Source organism: Macrobrachium rosenbergii, chromosome 48 (genome assembly GCF_040412425.1).
Source record: "Macrobrachium rosenbergii isolate ZJJX-2024 chromosome 48, ASM4041242v1, whole genome shotgun sequence".
Classification (NCBI taxonomy): Eukaryota; Metazoa; Arthropoda; class Malacostraca; order Decapoda; family Palaemonidae; genus Macrobrachium; species Macrobrachium rosenbergii.
In genome coordinates this window covers 17,237,831-17,254,338 of record NC_089788.1, presented here as the reverse complement: position 1 = coordinate 17,254,338, position 16,508 = coordinate 17,237,831, and the positions used below count along the sequence as shown (strand labels likewise).

Genomic DNA, 16,508 nt, shown 5'->3' with positions numbered 1-16,508 from the left:
AGATTTATATTATATGGGAGTGTTACAGTCTTTCCTCCCTTAAAAGATTCCTTATTCGTCTTGGAATAAACACTGTTTTTAGCTTTCTGCGAAGGTCTGTCAGTTAAAAACTTTGAGTATTTTAACCTAATTCCTAAGTCATAAATTTTACAAAATTCTGTCTAGGAATTCCAGACTGCATATCCTCTGTGTCCTTGAAAATATGGTACAGTAAACTGAGTTTTACACTGACATGGTGATTCGAATAATAGAGGATACAGGGACAGACGTTGGTAGGTTTCCTGTAAACATCAAACACAAAGCTTCTATCCCTCTTACGTACTAAAACATAAGAAAACGGTAATATAGAACTATTTTCTTATTCAACGGTGAATTTTATAGAAAATAATGACTTATTTAACCTTTTTAAAAAGCTGTTCCAATTCTCGGATACGAGCCAAACACAGCATATGTAACCAGCATATCGAAAACCAATGAACCCCTTTAGGCTAAACAGCAAGCAATATTTTTACTTCAAAAAATTCCATGTATAGGTTGCTAAGCCCTGGAGACAGAGGAGTGCTCATAGCCATTCCAAACTTTTGAAGGTAATAATTTCCGTTAGAAACAAGCTTACAATGCTCAACACACATATGTTGTTAATTCTAAAATTTTGTCAGAAGCTAAAGGTAAAATATGCTTAGTTAAATCGTCAACTGGGGCACTGGAACCCGAACCTACCATATAGTTTATAAGAAACTGCCAACGGGTGCTCTGAATGGTACGAGACATGGTTAGAAAATACGTCTTTGTACGCCAGAAGATCGGATGCAACTGCTCAATGTTACTGACGTGCTTAATACAACAACAACAACAAAAACAATAATATATAATAATAATAAAATGTAAGCTAAGCCTTCAACTTAATAAAATTAAGTAATTTCTATTTCCTTAATAAGTTAATTGCCCTAAGGCTCTACGCTATTTAAAAAAAAAACATACTTCCTAAATAAGCGATTTGTTTCTTTTGGGTGTCAAATTACCGGGTATTAAAGAAACCGGGTTTCAATTTACTGGGAGTCAAAATACCAGGAGAGGGAAATTACATGGATCAAGGTTCTGGGAGTCAAAATACCTAGATCCACACACACACACACACACACACATATATATATATATATATATATATATATATATATATATATATATATATATATATATATATATATATATATATATATAAATTATGTGTGTGTATACACACACATGTGTATGTGTGTGTATGTGTGCAATGTATACCAACAATTCCCTCAATAGCCAGTTGGCGCAAAACACAAGATAACAGTCGTTGTCAAGTGATTAAAAACCTACACAACATCTACAATGAGCCCTTCAGCAGTGCATCGACCAAAATGAGCACAGTGTCATCTCTCAAATTCCTAATTATTACAAACTCTTAGTTACTTATCGTTCCCTATTCTTTCCTCATGGCTAAACCACCTACAAACACTAACCCTTTTTCCACCAATTCCAACTTTTCAACCTTATCTTTATCCGTTTTTCTTGGCTTTTCAATCCTTCTCACTCTTCATAAACTACGGACACAATTGTTTCGATAGTTTTTACCGTGTTTCTGACCTGGAATCGACATCAAACCTCACTTCCATAAAGGAGTGTTGACCTAGCAATCCCTTCAAGCGTCTATATTTTTCCTTTCATGGACTTTTTCCACAGATCCTGATGCTTTCCTTCTCTCACGTATTATGTATAAGCAAAACTTTCAATTTTCAGAACTTTAAATCTCTTAATATCCCAACTTACGGTAATCCTTTAGTTTTGATGTGAAAAATAGATCGCAAGTGTAAATTGGGGCGAGCTGGCTATTAGGTCTGGGTGATGGGCCTGTCACTCATCCTGCTAGAGAGAGGATATTTATAGGAAGGCGCTTGAGAGAGAGAGAGAGAGAGAGAGAGAGGGTGGGTGTGGTTGCCCTACCAGAAAATTAGACGAAATGATAAAAATCCTTTTCTTAAGGACCATGACAGCATAAGTTTGTGTTGCATTTAAAAGAAAATACCATTAAATTTTGTTTACTTTACTAATGGTTCTCAGATAAAAAAAAAATGAATGAAATTTTGGTGCGTCTAGGTTCTCGTCTATCTCAGTCTATTTTCACTCTGAGTAAACACCCTCTTTCTTTTCCTGCTGTAATAAAATATTCACATTTGGCACAGTTTCATGAAGGTAATTATATAGGCAACATTTTCATGAAGGTAAATATATAGGCAATATTCTTAAGTATAATCACTAGGCAAATTGATTTTTATACGCACTGTAAATACACAAAAATTACCTCCCTTGCAATGCAAATAAAACCTTAACTACTGACCAGAAAGGAGAGGAAAGGAGAGAAGGTTCATTTGCAATATCATCTTTACGTAGAAAAAATAAACTCATTCTCCTCTTCTCTCTTTACAGTAGGTTCCAGCCACCCTTGAGGCCGAGAGAAGTATTGTTGTGAATGGGCACCTTTTCTCTACAAAGACAAGAGTTTCGGAAAGGTCGCTCTATCTGATCAGCACTTGTGTTTAAGTCCACCTTCGTTAAGGAGAACTCCGTTGCCTTTCCGTTGAAAGGGTTTTGATGCAACTCACTTTTGGAGATATGACACATGATGAACATTTCGTGTCTCGTGTCATCAAAGGAGATACCTATTGAAACTGCTGATTGTTGATATATAAGTCAGTTGACAACTAATTAACGCAAATTAGCCTCAGTCAATTCTACACCTTCCACAGAATATATACAGTATATTTAGTAATGAAAATAACGATGATTACAGAAGAGAGATTTGGTTTGATTGTATTCCCAGATATTATACAAGATAAGATATTTGTGCAAAGATACATCAAAATAAAAAGCAAAAGCAAGTAATAGAAGGAAAACTCCAAAGAGGAACAGAGTGAAGACGAGAGTAACACTAAGAATAGTGAACAAAATGTAAAAATCGCTAAAAGGATCAAATCACTTGGGGGAATTAAAACCCCGAAAGCTGAAAGTGGATCATAAAAGAAAACTACCACAGAAAGAAACCCAAACGAAGAAACAAAGAATAATATTAACGAGAGGAAGCAATACAAAGCGAAAACGGAAGATGAACAGAAAGTAACAAAGAGAGGTGATAATTTAGTAATTACTTTAAATGAAAAGCTGAACGATCAGCTAATGAGGCAAATGATTACTGAGACAAATATTAACGAATATGAACACGATTATGTAGTTAATAGATTTTATATTGCATCATAAATTACTCAAAGGAAAACTTGAAGATTTGGACAAAGTGGTGTTAGCTGTTTACTAAAGAAGATAAAAAGGGAACATTAATTAGAACATTAATTAAAGCTGTAATGTCGATAATACTGAACAAATGGGAAATTTATCCACTTTACGTGTTCGGAAAACAACATATCATTCGGCTTTGGAAATTTTTATTGTGAAAAAATCCTCTCGTCTCTTTAAAAAATTCTTTCGTCTCTTCAATAAATTTCCTAAATACTAACGTCTATCTTCATCCCAAGCGCCATCCCTAAGCTAAGGGGTCGGTTGCCCTGATGTGTCTTCTCCAACCATTTCTATCGAAAGCTTCTTCCCCTTCGAGACTCTTGTTGTTCAAATCCTTCTTCACTTTCTCACGCCATCTAATCATCTGCCTCCCTTTCAATCTTCTCCCCCAACAGGTCCCACCCAGGCCCCCTTCACAACTTTCTCCTCACTCATCCTTACCATACGTCAGTGCCATCTCAATCTTGACTCATTTATCATATCAATAATCTTTACCTTCTCTGAATTTCTAATTTCTTCATTTTCCAGGCATTTTCTCTCGCAGCAAGAATATACTAAATATAAGCGTTATCACACTACTGATGAGCCTTCTGCGAAGGTCGTTGAGGCATATAGTGCTTCTTTGGAAGTTTTCTGCACATTGGGTTGGTCCACAATTCAGTAGTTGAAGTATGAATGTGGCAATGATCATTGCGCTTCTTTTGAACACAACTCATTGGTTAGGAGAAACAGTGCTGCAAAAATACATACATACTACACACATATATATATATATATATATATTATATATATGTACAGTATAGGTAGAATCTACTGGTCACTTTTACCAGATACATATGTAATTGTAATAGCCACAATGCCCTCTTAACTTCTCGAATTCTTCGTGCTTTTTTGGATATGCTTGTCACTACAAAGCCGTAAATATCCAAGTGCAAGAAATTGAAGTGGCTTGGATGTCCGGTCGCGGGAAACGAACCCGTGTCACCATAATCACAAGGAGGTCGCGTTGCCGACCTTAGAAGTTAAGAGGGCATTGTGGCTATTACAATTACATATATGTATATATAATATATATATATATATATATATATATATATATATATACTGTATATATACAGTATATATGTATATATATATATATATATATATATATATATATATATATATATATATATATATATATATATATATATATATATATATATATGAAGTTTTGTCACGAATTTTTGCATTTGTATATTTTCAAATATTAAGCCACAAGTATCACTTAATATCGATTTCATTATATATATATATATATATATATATATATATATATATATATATATATATATATATATATATATATATATATATATATATATATATATATATATATATATATATATATGTGTGTGTGTGTGTGTGTGTGTATACTACATGTATTATATACATATATATATCTAATAAATATATATATATATATATATATATATATATATAGATATATATATATATATATATATATATATATATATATATATATATATATATATATATATATATATATATATATATATATATATATATATATATATATATATATATAGTACATTATAATGCGAAAGATGAATATCTGGAGAACCAAAATCAAAGCGTGAGAAAAAATTCAATGTTAGCGCCTTGCAATTTAATAGGATTACTTTTAAAATATCCTTTCCTTCAACACACTCTATATATTACCAATACAAAAGACTTTTTGCTTTCTTAACTTTTTGATATCATAGATACATTGATAAAACTGCAGACATTTTTTATGCCTTCTATTTCAATTAATACAATTCTTCCACCTTTTTAGTCGGCATATGTAATGGTTCCTCCATCCTTTGAAAGAAGCTTTAGGACAAAAGTGAAATCGCTCGTTGTTTATAAATATCGTACTGCAAGAAAAAAATTATTCCATTCAAACTGCACATAAACGTCGAACTTTAAAGATAAAAATTAATTTGTTTTTATACATTTTAATTCAATAGAGCTGCGTATTATGGTAAAAATTCAAAACGAATACATTCAAACAACAGAAACCGCTACCAAAAAAGGGATACCTCTATGCCTAAACTTCTCTTATTACTCATAAATCTTTGGTTAATCACAGAGATTCGTAGTGTATATTTGGTATAAGTTCTCAAATTTCATGATATCAATTCCAATTGCACGGAAGACAAGGCCCTTGGCTCATTTTGCAGCTTGCGTAATAATTTGCAATGAAAGCTGCCATCCTTACTGATGTTGTCGTTGCTATCTATGCAAATATCGCTTTCATGGAGTGGTAATATTACTATATTATACTGACAGGTGAATAAAGGTGCCTGGCCCCACAAGGGAAAAATCAAGACGTCATATCAAACTTCTGTTTTCTCAAATTTCACATTTTTCACGACTAAATAAAACTTAACTTCCAAATTACTGATCTCTGTATTTTATTAATAAATCAGAAAAGCATTATTTTACTGAGAGAGAGTTTGTTGCTATTACAATAATTAACGAGAAAGGTCTAAATAGTTATTACTTTCAATAGTCAGAAATTTTGATCCATATAGTTAATGCTGACGAACGCTGGAGGGGTAGGACTAGTTGCTGTTCCTTGATGTTAAGCAAAGAGTCAGATTACAACTCTTGATAACAGTAGCAACAGGAACACAACAGCAACAACAATAATAATAATAATAATAATAATAATAATAATAATAATAATAATAATAATAATAATAATAATATGAGCAACGATCTAAAAAAAAAAAAATAAAATCGGCGATAATCTTCTTATCTGCTAATAGTTATAAGTTGAAAAAGATGAGGAATACGTCGCTTTATCCTTTCAGATGAAGAGAGAAAAGCCACCTCGAGTCAAAATCTGCTTTGCAGCGATCCTCCAACTTCACCTCCTAAATCCCGCCCTGTTTCTTCACGAACCTCGGAACCGTAATTCTGGAATCCTGGGCTGCTTTATTGCGGTGCGGAATTGAGAGGACGATAAATACGGAGTTTCAATCAGCCCTCGAAGAGTAGGGTTTACTTTGCACTCCAGACGGGGTTAACGAAGGCCTTAATAGCTTAGACGGTTTTACAGGATATTATCATATAGTCCCTTTACTTAGCTTCTTCAGGAATGACATGTCATGATTTTAAGTCGATGAAGAAGGATTTTTTGGTTACTGAGTTTGTATTAATCAACAATAGTTATTTGATTATGCATAAATTAGCAATGAAATCAAAGGATGTATGTGGAATGACTTTGTTCATTTTTATGAATTAATCTTGAGTGAAAACTTCAGACTGTTTCATTTGCTATATCTTTATTATGATCTTAAAAATACTAAATCATGACGAATGGGGCACACATCAAGGGTCACGAAATATTCGCTCTTAATTTAATGCTTACATTCAGAACGACGAGATTCAAAACAAAACCATGTTTACAGCCTAAAGAATGAGAGCTGTGTTATGACTTTTACCCTTCTGAGAGTGAGTCAATTTGGGCCTGAAGTTTATCTGGAAGTGCATCTAACATGTTTTGGAAATATGTACTGGACAATTTAATCCTACGTTCTTGATAGATAGAAATAATAGATAGATAGACAGACAGATAGATAGAGATAGAAAGATAGATAGATAGATCATTGTCATAACAATCAAATAAACTATATCAGTTTGAAAGGTGTATTCACACTTCAATAAAAGTCATGTCTAAATTGTAACATATTGTTAAAAAAAAACAAATATAAAACAATATAAACAAGAATGAAGTGTGCGAAGTTAGATCTACCCTTATCGAAGATTTAAAATTTTACAAGTCTTGAGACATCTGTCTCAAGGGAGGAAGATTCACACTACTGTTGGGTAATACAAAAACCTCGTCCAGATTGCCTCGTCTCACATCTCACATAGTCTGTAAAATTCACAGCCCCACACTGTATGTACCAAGGCATGTTTGCTGCTCCTCTGCTCAAGAACCCTATCTGCATGCATTATGTGCTCTACGGAGAAGAACGTTACGTTTCTGTGTGCGTAAGATAGTGTCTTGAAAAAATAGCTGGATCACAAGTCGTGTGCATAGATACGAACATATTTATTTATTCATTATCATCAAATGAGTGAATATTTATTTCACGGTACTCATGTAATCTTAATTGTATTCATCAGTTATTGCGTAATGCCCTAATGCTCTTGGCACTGATCAGATCTAAAGAGAGAACCTACAACACCCTGTGAACTACTGTTACTTTCCTGCTACTAGTATGTTGGTAGTAGAATATATGACACTGAACACTTTGCTTATGTGAAGCATTCACCTTGTTTTTTTTTAGCTACCGTATATGTCTGACATTTACTTATTGCTAACGGGACTATGATTGTAAATGGTACGGCCCTCAACACAAGATGCGTATAAAATTCTCTCACTGAACAACTAAATTTGCCAAGTACTGCGTTAGAACTACTAACATTTTAAAAATAAAAGATATGGCCATGAAAGGTTATGTACTCAATATTTTCCAGTTTTTTCCACTTTTGCACTCCAACAAACGAAATGAAAATATTTTTATCAGGGCAAAAAGCTGTCTGCTTTGGTTAGAACCCTGATCAACATTTATAAATGAAAATGAAAAATGAACGCTCTTACACAACGCGATTTGTGTGTTGAACCTTCTTCCAATGTCTGACTTGAACCATTCAAGTTTAGTTTAACGACCTAGACCTACGACCTAGACCTTCCCACGGTCAACGGTAAGGCAGAGAATATTTTAATGGATTATTTTTCTTTTAGACACACAATCTTCTTGGTATTATTTATTATATTAGCAAAACGATTCTTACCGAGAATTTACGGTCTTTAAAAATAATAATAGCAGTGATAATAACTGAAATGACATAGTCTAAAATAGTGTTTTAGCCTAAAAACTTCGTCATTTGGTATTTATTTTTTTTACTTGCTGACAGAAAATTGGGATTCTACTGGCATATAGACGCCCACGCGCGAGCACCCCTACACACATAATATATACAGTGTATATATATATACATACATGTATATATATATTATATATATATACATATATATATATATATATATATATATATATATATATATATATATATATATATATATATATATATATATATATATATATATATATATATATATATCAATATATATGTAATATATATACATAATTTTAAGAACTCAATGTAGTCAGAGAGAGAGAGAGAGCGGAGGTGGTGGAGACTATCACAAGTTTCATTTTATCACTTGAATGCTGATAAGGCTGTAATGATGCCTGAGAACTTTTAAAGTCATTATTAGAGAGTTCGGACTAATTTAATTTATGGCGCGGGTTCAAACCCGCAGCCGACTATCAAAGAGGCAGACATATTATATATATATACATCCCGGGATTATATATATAATCAACGGATAGGTTTGCTTAAAAAGCAAATGGATGTTACAGACTAAATAGACACAAAACAAAGCCAGAGAGAGCACCTTGTAAAAAACATACTACTAGAGATAAATCAAACTTATTTAATTCATTTATATCCGTTTTTCTCTTCTCAGATCCTGGGAAGAAAGGGCGTTGTTGTTTCGGATTAATTTTCGTTTGAAACATTAATAGAAGGTTTGATTCTGTTTTGTTTTTATTACAGGGCAGTTTATTTAAACTGAACTTCAGATCTGTCTGTCTGTCAAAGCCAAATCAAATCTTCAACTCAATTGTCGGCCTGTTCCTTCGTCCGATGGACTTGAAATGCATGGTTGCTCAAGCACGTGACAATACAAGAAGAAGAATGCTGGTAAGGCTGTAATGATGTCTGAGTGACTTTAAAGTGACCCCTCCCAGTAGTCTGGATTTGTATGAAACTTTAGTTTTACCTTCTTTATCTGACAGGATATTTAAATTTTTTTGTTACAATCATAAATCGGTTACAATTTCTATCAAAACTAAAAAGTATAAAATTAAAATGTATATTTCTATAAAGCATTCCTTCCATGTTTATATATATACGCTTTTATTTTGTAGACATGATTAATTGTAAGAAAAGACCTGGTGTGTTTAAAAAAATTATTTCAAACTTTTTAATGCATTTTAATCCGGTTTTTTCTTTTTAAAAATTTTATTTTTCATTTTTATATCAACATCTGTTGCTGTTCGGATTAATTTTACATTTTAGAATCATTCTGGTCGTCAATATCATTTCTTTTTTATCTATCTTTATTTAAATTACAACGAGTAATCTGTATTTACCCACAACATAGGTGTACGAATGATTTTCGAGCTCATCGTTCGTCCCTTTAGAGTTTGTATGTTTATCATCAGAGACCGGTGACTTAAGACATTTTGAAATTGATCACTGGTTAGCTGTCATAACTGTGACGGTATGGGAACTACTTTTTTTTTTTTTAGTTGTTAATATCTCAGTGGTAAAAGGAAACTCTTGAATTTTTCTAGGCTATTTTGACTAAAGTAGAAATCTGTCTTTTAATAGCTTACCGGTTTTCAAACCTTTTTGATATCAACAGGACGACGGTAAAATTGTTGTTTTTTTTTACAATCAATATCAGTTAAAATGTCAAACTAAAATGGTATAAAATAGTCATTTTTACCAAGATGTCAAATCTACAGTTATGCGAAATGAAAGAATAAGTTGCAAAAATAGTTTTAACACAAAACGATACTTTACGAATTCGTGTAATTTTTCTTCAAAAATAAGCGTGATACTCAAACAAATTTCATCAGTTTGTTTGAGTGCCGGTAAAAGAAGAGGTTATATTTTTAATGCTGGTAGTAAAGGAAGATTACAACGTTGCGGAAGAGCCATGAAAACAAGATTTTGTAGACATTCTAATTAATCGTAACATAACTATAACAAATAATAACTAATCCACTTTAATTTCGATTTAAACGCGTGTTCACAAAATTTTACATATGTTAGTGTTCATTTTTATTTTGATTTCTGTTCATTTCTTTGATTTGATTATCATTAACTAAATTAAGTGTTATTGATCTTATTGATTTGAAGTTGTGTTAATGATTCATAGCTCATCGTAAATATTTCAAGATTCACCTAACAGGTATTGTAATAAATAAAGTGCATTTTAAAATTGTCAAAATTATCTTTCAAATGACACGTGATTCTTTTTTCGGTGAGAGCATTATGTATCAAATGACGGCTTTTGGTATCATATATTTCTTTATTCTGATAAATTATAAGTCTGTCTTTGTAACGCTCTTCTGTTGTTAAGACTGGTACTTTTACGACGGAAAAATAGTTGTCATATTTTATCAATATCATTACGGCCAGCATTACACGCTTCCTTGATCCCATAAAAGATTTTCCAAGGTCTGGCCGAGCGCCGTTTCAATTCCACACTGGGAAAAGATTGGAAAGAAAAGACGGAAATGAGCTTATATATTCCACCAATTCCTTTCATATTAGTGAAAGAGTCTACTGCACGTTCCATAGTATTCGTGGCAGTGGAATTGTAGCTTCAGCCGTTTTAATGGCTGCGACGAAGCCATTACCGAATTCAAATTGAATAAATGAATTTAGAAATTAGAACTTTCTCTGAACGAGAATCTGTCTAGACCTGGTTTCCTTTGAGTGAAACAAGAAATGAAGGCAACCGCAGTGTGGTGATCATATGACGCTGCAAAAGTTATGAGAAAAGAGTCAGTGTTTCACCTTCCTTTTAGTGAGTACAAAATACGGAAGAAATCTAAACAACAGAAATTCAATAAAGTTAGGGATGCAACTGCAATACGCGCAACATCATTCAGTGACATCCAAGTTACTTGAATGATTTCAAAATTTTTATAGACTCCATGCTGCGTAATTAGAGTAGAGTAGGCCTATCCTTAAATATGAGGAACTTATAAGAGAGGACAATCGAAGTTTAAAGCCACCAGAGAAATCAAGTACAATTTACATTCTGATAAAGATGATACATATATACTAAGTTTCAAATGTGTGTGGTATCTGCCGGTAAATACACGCAAAGAAACAAAGTACATTTATGCGTTTTGCTGGTATTCAAGACCTACTTATGGTTATTATTTGCAATAATAGCCAGCATTAATAAACTTGGAGACCTGCCTTCCACACTGTTGACCACAAAAATGCTGATTAGTTCAACCCTATAGAAAAGGGGAATTCTGAGGGACTCTGCCTGACCTCATAGCCTGACTGCAATTAGGGAGGCCTAGGCTCTGCTTGTTAAAGTCACCCACTATTTTATCGAAAAATAAAAAATTTTCAAACATCAGATGACGTCTTGCTTCATGACTAAATGGCAAACCTTTTGTGTTTTGATAGTTAAAATATCGGACTCTCATATGAGCGAAAATTTTTAAACGTCAGCTGATAAAGACGCCTATTTAACCATCTCCGAAACCAACTGCCTTATGGCCTGGGATAAACAAAACATACAGAACTTATATACTGTACAGGTGTGAAATAACAATAACTTGTCCTCTGAAAAGCGTCATCAGTAACGTTTTCCTCTGACCTATAAAATTAAAGCGGAGAAAATGAATTAAAAAACATTATAGGAAATTTGATACGGAATTGAGGAAATGGGGTTACTAGAATTTACTGAAAGTTAACGTTCGTTGCATTATTCAAGAAAAATACAGAAACTTCCGAGTAGGTCTTTTATTTGTGGTGTGTTGTTTTTTACTATAGCCAGTCTATCTTCAATGCATAATGGACTTTACTATTTATTTGCTTAGCAGGTTCTGTGTAACAATGATGTTCCTTCTTAAAGAGCTCATATGAAAACCTACAGTTAGACATAGTCAGATGAAAAATATAGCTCGGTAGATAGAGGTAAAAAAATAAAAATAACAATTATCAACGCAAAAAAATTGTCATTTATATCGTCCTTTCCACTTAAAACAAAAAGCTCCAAGTTATGAATTAGGACGAAGCAACATATTTAAATTCTATGTCCAGTCATGTTTCCACTCTAGGATCTCTAGACGGTACAAAGGCTTCCACTTTGTAATAAAAGTGACTAACATACTAAACACTGCATTCATGTCTCAAAATATGATGGGTTTAATGAAAGGTACCAAGTTCACACACACACACACACACACACACACACACACACTCATATATATATATATATATATATATATATATATATATATATATATATATAATTATATATATACACTGTATATGTGTGTATGTGTGTAGTCTTTATCTTTGCAGTACACATTCGCGAATTTCATTCATATTTTTCTTGTTCGCATCAGTTCGAATCACTATAGTTAGGCCATCTGGGGGACCCCTTCAAACTAACCCGCAAACCAAGCGAATGATACCGTTCTAGGTCAAGGCAGGATGACAGATTTTTATGCCGGTTATTAGTGTTGTATTAAGTAAGCTATACTTAATATAAATACAGCAACAATGCAGAGCTTTATGGCGGTTTAGCATTAGAATGACTCATTTTGTTATTTTCCAACGATGTCGTAATACCTCGATATACCAATAATAAAACAAGGATCCAGACTGAAGCCTAATTCCAGAACGTCACCCGGAAATCGCGTCCAAACTTCCCATTAATATCTGAAACTTGTTTTACCACATTAAATTTTTTTTTCTTTAGTCTATATTATCAAAGAGAGAGTAACTTGTTTTACCACATTAAATTTTTGTTTTCCTTAGTCTATATTATCAAAGAGAGAATCTGATGCTGACTCACTTTTGTCTAGTTCTTATCTCGCAACAGCAGTCAGTTCTCCCACATGTAACCAAAGAATGGTTGTTATATTATAGGTCTTGTTCGACTGGAAGTGGCGGCTATAACCAAACCTAAAGCGATCCTAAAACACTTTTCACCGTTCGCTCACGTGTACTGTACCAATGCCTGTAGTACCAATTAATTCGCCGTTAGCATGTATTCCTCTTTTGTTTTGTGAAATTCGAGCATAGCTGAATAATACTTTCTCTTCCACCCATGCACGGTAGTAAGAGTAAAGCACCACTTACATCGCTATGCTTTTACTTTCGTTTTGGGTTCTGATTCTGGACCACGGAACTGGGTTTTTCATCTGTTTCCCGATGAAATCGTGAAAAGGTTATTGTGGTAATTACAAGACGATAAGAGGTTTGTGGTTAACCAAAATTTATAGATAAACAGTCACACCTGAAAATGAAAATTCAACCGATATTACGAACGAAGAACGAAATTTACGTCCATCTAACGCAAAAGTGGTTCCATGTGATTATGCTTTTATTATCACTCACTATCTTAACACCAGTAACATTTTTTCTTTTTACCAGTCACATACATATGTCGTAGTGTAACATTACTGCAAAACTGAACCATTGGACAAGCTCTTACCATGGAGAACCAGGTAGTGACCTATCTTGTTCTTTTTGGGTCTCGTTGCTCAAAGGATTTGCCATCATCGAACTCAGGGTTTTATTCATCTGTTTCAGAAAAGTTAGATGAAATAAAGGATAAGTTTAAGAGATTATTTGAATGTTTTACAAATAGCCTGTTTTGTACTGTTTGAAAGCTATTCTAACTCATTGTTTAAAAATCAATCAAGTTTTGAAACCAGTCATAACTGAAAATGAAAAATTTTTCATTTTTTTTCCGACATTGAAAAATTAAGATCCAGAAATTGACTCTTTATCTTCTGACTATTTTCTTACAAAAGTGGTTAGATAAGTTTACTCTTTTATTATCATTTCACATTTATCTTAACATTCGTAACATTTTTTTTCATTTTGCCTAATGATATATGTCTCATTTAACTTTTAACATTACTGAAGCGTCCCTCTGTTTATCCTATTTACTGCGTATCTCTTACATATTAAACTTCCATTATGAATACTAAGTTTATAATTCTTGTTCTTTTGCCGTTCTTGTTACTGTCAAAAACAAATTTGTCATCAATTAATACCTCCAGGTAAAGTTTTATTCACACACGGTATTTTAGCAGAAAAGTTAGACACAGTTAACAGGACATAAAGGATATGTTTAGATTATATTTGAATGTTCTGAAAATAGCCTGTTCTTGTTACTGTTAATAAAAGACCTATTCTCCTCATGTATTATTCAAAAATCAGAGGTCAAACCAAGATTTTGAAACCTATTGCTGATTTTGAAACTTCAAAGAAGTTTAGCCAAAGATCGCCAGTTTTTAACCTTCAAGAATATTTGAAAAATTTTAACGTTCTTCCATAACATTCGGACACGAGGCATTCGAGATTTAAAACTGTGTTGTTATCCTAACCTAGGTATTTTTGGAATTACAAAAGCAACAACAAATTGACTTAATCAACGTATACTCTTCTAGTGGGGATTAAACAAAAGAATTTCAGTTCATTTAAAGATATAACCATTCACGAACCATTTGAACAAAGGCATCTTTTTAAATTTTGTCCAATGATCGCTGGAACTTTTCAATTGTTAACTTCACTAATAGAATAATAGACAAAGAAATTTATGCCTTCGTCGGACGTGTGGTCCCTCAATGCTATCCTATTCGTAATTTCTAAGTACAGTTAACATAGGTTAAATTTCTGTTTTCAAAACATTCGCCAAGAGATAGGTAGAAAGAAAAGGACTTAACCATTATTTTTATGTTGATATGGGAATCTTACACAGGGGAAAAAAAAACAAATCACTTCTATCTTTTTCAACGGAATATAATATGCTCCCAGCATGGGTCAAATCAATTTCTGTCTTGATCAGGCTGATACATTATCCCTAACACACGAACACGTAAATATTTATAAAAAAATATATATATATATATATATATATATATATATATATATATATATATATATATATATATATATATATATATATATATTTATACTCAATTGTATTCCACACAGGAAAATATACATTTTTTTTTTCTTAGGAATATTGAAATGCACTTGTACATTTAACTGAACTGCAAACGCATCTGTAATTAATGAAGGCACAATAAGGAAAGAAGTGAACCACAAACTCCGTGAATCAAAGAAGGCAGCAATTGTTTCCCGGAAGCTTTCGAGGTTTCGAAGAGAACACAAATTTAATTGCAATGAAATAAGCATCTCTTATTACGCAGGAATTGTTAAACATGATACCTTAACCAGGTGAAAAGTGGATACCTTCCAGGAAAAACAAAAAAAAAACATAAACTATATAAGAAAAAACGCGGGTTAAATGTAGTGAAAAGCAGAGATACGAGGGAGACGAGGTAAACGCTAGGATACCCGGACCAGAAAAGCCTACCATAACCACATTGATGCTAGCAGGCATTTGAAGCGGTTTGGTCACGTACAGGAGTGGTTGAAATAGAGGGGAATAAGGAGGAGATGAGGATGAAAGAATGCTGGCTAGATTGAGCAAAGGTCGGGTAGACATTTAAGAGCCTGAATATCCAGGAAGCGTGAGCAGATGTATGAAATGTCCGACGATTTATAAGTTTTCCGCACTTGCTTTTCAAGCTAATATCAGCAGTCAAAATAAAAGCTGGGGAACGCGTGAACATGAAAGTACAATTATAGACTGTAGAGTAACATACTGGAAATATGGTATAATATCGTGAGTTCTGAATAAAAACAGCTAGACAAATGTTACTTGCATTTTCCCAGTATCTACTTTTACTGGGGTCGAGGGCTGTCCAAGCAATTCGTATTCTACAGTAGAATTAGGACTAAAATCTCGTTATAAGATTCAGTAGTAACCAAAAGTTGGCAAGTCATACCAAAGTAAACCATATTCCCCAAGACACTGAATTACGTCTGAATGTTTTCCAAGTATCTTGCAAAATCACTTGAAATCATGGGAAAATAACTTGTACCTCTGGGAAAAGAAACATCTTTTTTGTCTAAGTGGAACGTTTATCAGACAATCGCTGATAAGAATCAAACACCGTAATTCACTAGGTAACAAAGAAAGAGCATTCTTCCTAACACTTTGGTATACAGATAATAAAAAATACAGGAGTGTCTGTAGCGTTCTGTACGAAAATTCCTCCTGAATATGCAGATTAAACATAAATTTCTTATTATACTTTTTAAGATTTCATTAAATCCTGATTTTTATACAGTATAATTTATCATCTATTTACAACCTAACTGCTACATGAGGTCTAGGTTCTTGTTTACTTTATAAAAAATGCTACAGCAGC

The 16,508-nt window shown here is 32.9% G+C and overlaps 1 protein-coding gene and 1 long non-coding RNA gene across 2 annotated transcripts in view; both read left to right on the top strand.

Moving 5' to 3' along the window:
* Positions 1-16,508, top strand: part of LOC136831289 (uncharacterized) — a 240,168-nt gene that overhangs the window by 94,898 nt on the left and 128,762 nt on the right. The gene's annotated exons all lie outside the window — the stretch shown is intronic.
* LOC136831642 (uncharacterized) overlaps positions 1-16,508 on the top strand; it is a 67,945-nt gene that overhangs the window by 47,627 nt on the left and 3,810 nt on the right. Inside the window, exon 2 of the mRNA XM_067092272.1 lies at positions 3,850-3,965. Coding sequence (XP_066948373.1) covers positions 3,850-3,965 — 116 coding nt within the window. The remainder of the gene's footprint in view (positions 1-3,849; positions 3,966-16,508) is intronic.